Raw genomic sequence first — 5,962 nt, 5'->3', positions numbered from 1 at the left:
ACGTTTATTGGAAGGATAACATTCATTTCGACCAACCTTAAACTCCCATTCGACATGAGGAGATGGCAATTTCCTATCCGATTTGGCATTTTGCATGACAATCAATAAGCCACAGGGCCAAACATTGTTTGTTTTTGGGGCTGTACTTGGTGACACCGGTATTCAATCATGGCCAACTATACGTGGCATTTTCACATATCCGAGCATCAAACACTGTTACCTAAGGTTTTCATTTTGCAGAGTGCATCTAATGCTAGGGGCGAGGAGATGGATAATACTTCTACCACAAATGTTGTGTACAAGGAAGTTTTGCAATTGGCAACAGCAAGAGCCTAGGAGTATGACATTGCTCTTTCAAACCCTCTTGAGGCTTTCTTGGGTGGGAAATCTTTATTTCAGTAATCTTTGTATAGGTTTTTTTAAATATTTTGAAGTACTATGTCGTAGACTTTTTTTTTGGTTAGAACATGTTGCTGGTTTCAGACATTTTAGCATCTTGAGACCCGGCGGAGCGGGTCGCTAGCCCGTCGTAGACGGGTCAGGTTACTCGTGCTCTAAATGGATATACGACCACAACTTTTGAAACCTTGCAAGTTACCCCTTTCACGACGTGCTTTTTCTTTAGGCGGCACGTGCTCTTTCTACCTCTATTTGCTCTTTCTCTTACTGCCTTATTTCTACCTTTTGCTCTTACTGCCTTATTTGCACGTCATCTGAGAAGAGAAAACTGACATGAGTAAATAAGGTAGAAGCTGTCATAGACAACGCTGTTGTGCATGGGAGGTATCTTTAAAGCCCATTACTGAACGCAAAAAGCATGCATAGTTCCTTGAACCTTCAAACTTGTACTGCCCATTAAGTATTTTCTCTTCTCTCACAGCACTGCAAAAACTATTACATTACATCCTCCTTCTGCCTATTGCGTCTGTTCTGTGTCTGATTGCTCCCTACAGCCATGAGCTTCGCCAGATCTCCATCTCTCCGCTATGCACTGTTTGCTATGCATGCTCCTTTCTTGGCCTCCAACTTCTTTTGATTGAACCAGCTAACCCATCTCGAGCAACCTTGTTAAGCCTCTTGAAAATGTCTCTCACAATCACAGCCCGTTCTATTTTGCAGTTGTCTACTTGGGCTCTAGTTTTCGCATACTTCTGGGAAGATTGCATTGCATCCGGGTATGCTTGGCGGCTTTCCACGAACGAGTCCACGCGCAATTGTCCTACGACACCTTTGTTTGTTTTGGGGGCGTCGATGATGGATGTGGGCGAAAATGCGCAGGCGATGCCTCTTCGTTCACCATCGGAGTTTCCCCCGTATGGGATTGACTATTTTCCGAAGCCTTCTAGGCGATTCAGCAACGGCCGTCTGATTGTTGATTTCATAAGTACGTCAAATACCGCGATGAAATTTTTGTACGACATTTTCAGTTTTCAAAATGTCACACTACTGCACTTTGGATTAACATAAGGTCGCATGACTGATTTGACTCGCCAGCTCAAGGATTAGGAAATGGGTTGGGAGATCCTTTTCTGCTCTCTGTAAGGCCAGATTTTAGATGCGGTGCAAACTTTGCGTCCTCCGGTTCCACGGCTCGCAACACTACGATCACTGGGGATGGGAGTAGCAGCATAGGTTTATTTTCATTTTCTGTGCAAATCGACCAGTTCCGGGAATTCAAGATGGATGTCCTTCGCGGATGGAATGAATCCGATCCACAAGGTATAATCTTAATAAGAGAGCTTTTCCCACTCATTTGCTCAGGTAATTTCCAATGAACGCAGGTTTATGACCGTAGACCTCTTGTCAATAGTCGACAGATTACCTTCGCCACAAGACTTCACGGACGGAGTGTATCTTATCGAGACGGGTAACAATGACTACTACAGCTTCACGTTCAACTATCCGAACTACGATGTGAATGGGAACCTGAATATCACGCTTACTGCAATTGAAACGGGGCTGAAGGTAAATCTCCTCGAGAGGCCGAAGGCAAGATATTATTCCGAGTGTGTCCGAGAGCCTGCACGGTGGGCTTAATATTGATGCAAGTGTTTGTACTCTGTGCGGACTAAGTAATGAAATGGGCTTGAACATTGATACAGAGGCTGCATGCGGAAGGGGCGGTAAACATGGCAGTGATGAATTTGATCCCACTGGGGTGCACGCCGGAGCGACTAGGCACAAGGAATCCACCGGTGGAAGAACTAGACGAGTATGGGTGTTGGGCACCTCTGAATGAATTGGTGGATCGTCACAACGTTCTTCTGGAGGATCTACTGGAAAGGTTAAGCGAGGAGCTGCCATCCGCAGAGTGGACGTTGTTCGATGCAAACGCAGTTTTCATGGGAGCTATACGAAACCCACACAGCTACGGTAACGGCGCTATTAGAACGATAACGCATCTCTCTCTCCCTCTCTTTTTCTTCATCCTCTTCTTCTTAGATATAGTTGTCATGTCCTCCCTTCATAGTTTCTTCTTAGTGGTTAAAACGGTGGTTCTTAGAAATCATTAAGAATATGTTTTTTCTAGAACGGAATGTTTAGAGGTGGTTTAGAGAAAACATTTTTTTCAACAAATCACAAAACTTACTTGGTAGATTTTTTAGCTAAAAAATAACTTTCTAGATTTACAAAATTGAGAAAAGGTCAAAATCAAAATGTTTCAATTCATTGTATATAGTTTAGAGGTTTTCCGTGAACACTATTAGAAAGAGCTTAGGTTACACCTTTAAGTTAAGGGACTAAGATGTAAGAGTTCTCCATACCATGAATATATATTTGTCTTTGTCCTCCATCTAGCTGGTTAGAAAAAGGGTAGCTTACTACTTGAAGTAAGATAAGAATTATGTCCTGCCTCTAGCGGGCTAGAAAGAGGCTAGCTTACTCCTTCAAGTTCATGCACTAAGATACGTGTTATATATTGTTCATGACCTCCCTCCATAAGAATATGCTTGTCATTGTCCTCCCTCTAGGTGGTTAAAAAGAGTCCTCCCTCTAGGTGGTTAAAAAGAGTCCTCCCTCTAGGTGGTTAAAAAGAGTTTGCCTTACTTCTTCAAGTTTAGGGACTAAGAGAGGACTAAGATAAGAGTTACATATTGTTCATGATCTCAGATCTCCCTCCATGAGGATCTATGTTTGTCCTACAAAGTGCACCCCAACATTGAGAACATAAAGATTGGAACATATACGCAAAAAGAGCGATTAAATGAAGGAGACTTGTCATATTTATTAGTGGGTTGTTTAGTATGATGTCTCCTACATAAATCCAAGCTTCACTAGAGTCAAGGATCAATATGTCATAGATGCCTACTTTATTCATTATGAATATCAATCTCTAACAAAGGAGATATAAGTGAACTACGAAAGCTTCGAGTAAATCTAGGAACATAAGCACTCAAAAAAGTAATTATGAAACTTGATGTTGCTATTTAATTGTAAAAACAAAAAATATTTTCCAACCTTATGGAAGCATGTTTAAAATTATCCTCACCTCTACAAAAGCAAGTTCAAGGATGGCACCAAAAGTCTCTTTATGGATACCAAGGTTTTTGAAATTACCACTGTCTAGCTATATAAAGTTGCAATGTCGAGGATATTTATATGGTTTAGCCCTTCAGGAAGGGCATCATTGAGATGAATTGGATGTTCTAGTCTTTTAATCTAGGCTTGCACCTCTTACTTAAGAGCTCCAGAGGTGGATACAACACTTTAGTTTAGAACAGAAAGCCAAGAGTCACATCATCCCTTTTCAATCCACTTCATACATGCATAGATACTTTCTTTTTAGAGGTGCATGAAAAAGCATGTGACCCTAGGACATGGGTTGTAAAAAGGGCTATCAGAATATAGAAAGTTCATAAGAATATACATACATAGGGCTACCTTCTCAGATCACTTATTAAGACAATTCAGCAAGGTAGGGGCCCATATTAATAGTAAATACAAGTAAATTATCCCTTCAACCCCCTCCAATGCCCTCACCCCTTGCCCACCCCCTATCTCTCTCTCTCGTTTTCACAATTTTACATGCATCTAAGGATAAAGTGAAACATTTTAACTATTGTGCCCCTTTAGATGCATACACATATGTAATTGTCTGCATCAACTAGATACACTTCTCTCTCTCTCTCTCTCTCTCTCTCTCTCTCTCTCTCTCACACACACACACACACACACACACACACTCACTCACATGCATGCATGCACACACACACACATCTATGCACACATACGTGCCTACAAACAAAACACATGTGCACATGCATGCACGCAAGCACATATACATGCACACATGCATATGCACATGCACACACACACATACATGCACGCAAGCATACACACATGCATACATGCATGCATGCACACTAGGGTAAAAACACAGACATGCATGGATCTATGGGAATCTATAGATATATCCAAGTCATGTTTTTTGTACTATTTGAATAATTTACTAACTATTAATGTCATATGCAGGTATCAAGTATTATCATAGAGCTTGTTGTGGAGCTGGTGGTGGGGAATACAATTACAATGAAAATGTTCGATGTGGCCAAACTGGTTACATAAATGGAACACTTACAAGAGCATGGAGATGTAATGATCCTTCTATATATATGTTTTGGGACACCATACATCCAGTTGAATCATTTGCTAGATTTGTGGCAAATGGGTTTCTTACAGGAGAGAATTTGAGGAGCTTTACAAGACTTGACATTGAATAGATGCTTTTATGGCCTCAATTTTATTGTAGCTCTCAAGCTCAATATTTTCAATGAGAGTCATTATTGACATCAAATTTGCATTACAAAAGCTAGAGCAACTTTTGTATCTTCATGATGAGAGAAAATACTCATCATTAGCTAGAATTTTTACATGGTCCAACAAAAGTACCCTGAAATCCCACACTTTTCCTTTCTAATGTCCATCAATTTTTTAAATTCATAGATAACAATTCTTATTCGATGGGATACTACAAGGAAGTATATACTAAAAGGAAGGATAGAGGGAGAAACCCTAAATACCAATTATAAGTAAGGTTTGTTTTTCTTGAATAGATGTAAGATTGTAGGTTAATGTGTGTGAAATTGATCTAGTAAGTGCCTAGTCTTGTCCTTTCTACCTCACTACTAGAGCACATATACTAAGTTTGATCTTAACTAAACTTTCCCTTTCACCTTTCCATTTTTCATGAGTAGAGTGAAAACTTAGAGATAGTTCTAAAATCTATGTCTGGCTAGTCATCAAGGCTACAAAAGCCGTGAAAAGGCTTTAAGGAGCTTAGTTTTTTGTGCTTGAGATACGGTCTCAAACATTATAAGAGGATTTGCGATATATCAAGATAATAACAATAATGGATTTCTCTAGATAGTTTTCTAATGTCATTAGAGGTCTCAAATGCTTCCTAATAAGTGGTTTTCCTAAGCATAAACAACCACAAACTATCATAAGCTCTAAGATAGATTTTCATGTCACATAATACTACAAAAGTCATGCCGAGGCTTTAAGGAGCCTAACTTTTAGTACTTGAGATAATTTCTTAAACAAAGATAATTTAACAATAATTGTCTAGATTTTTAATGTTCATTAGAGGGCTCAAAGGCCTCCTAGTATGTTGATTTGCTAAGCATAAGGCAAGCACAAACTATCATAAGCTTTTGTTTCACATAAGGCCTATTTCAAAGGCACATAAATCTTAAAATGTAGTGGGATGTTGTCAAGCCTTAGTATTTGGAAGAATGGGAGCTCGTTTTGGGGATCAGGGCTGAGATTGCACGATTGATATATTGCTTTCATTTTTTAGGTATTTCAAGATAAACTCCTTTAAGTTTTCAATGGCTAGTTATCGAACGTGTAAAAAACATTGTGTTGACCAAAATGGCAAGGATGAGGATATAAATGTGAGCCCTTTGCCTCACCAATCTATTTCTTCTATAGAAATTGCCAACAAAATTGTTGTTGAAGG

General features: G+C 39.6%; 1 protein-coding gene across 1 annotated transcript; it reads left to right on the top strand.

Annotated features, from left to right (window-relative positions):
* The first annotated feature begins 883 nt into the window (after positions 1 to 883).
* On the top strand, positions 884 to 4,865 carry LOC147899958 (GDSL esterase/lipase At4g01130-like). Its single transcript, XM_087377499.1, has 5 exons — positions 884 to 1,384; positions 1,495 to 1,719; positions 1,811 to 1,965; positions 2,103 to 2,373; positions 4,474 to 4,865. Exons 1-5 carry the CDS (start codon positions 1,084 to 1,086, stop codon positions 4,719 to 4,721), a joined length of 1,200 nt encoding a protein of 399 aa, XP_087233625.1. The 5' UTR covers positions 884 to 1,083; the 3' UTR covers positions 4,722 to 4,865.
* Positions 4,866 to 5,962: the final 1,097 nt, after the last annotated feature.

The sequence above is a fragment of the Dipteris shenzhenensis genome, chromosome 7 (genome assembly GCF_047967505.1).
Source record: "Dipteris shenzhenensis isolate YYH24624 ecotype China chromosome 7, Dip_SZ_1.0, whole genome shotgun sequence".
In the NCBI taxonomy this organism is placed as follows: Eukaryota; Viridiplantae; Streptophyta; class Polypodiopsida; order Gleicheniales; family Dipteridaceae; genus Dipteris; species Dipteris shenzhenensis.
This window is presented reverse-complemented; position numbering and strand designations above follow the sequence as displayed.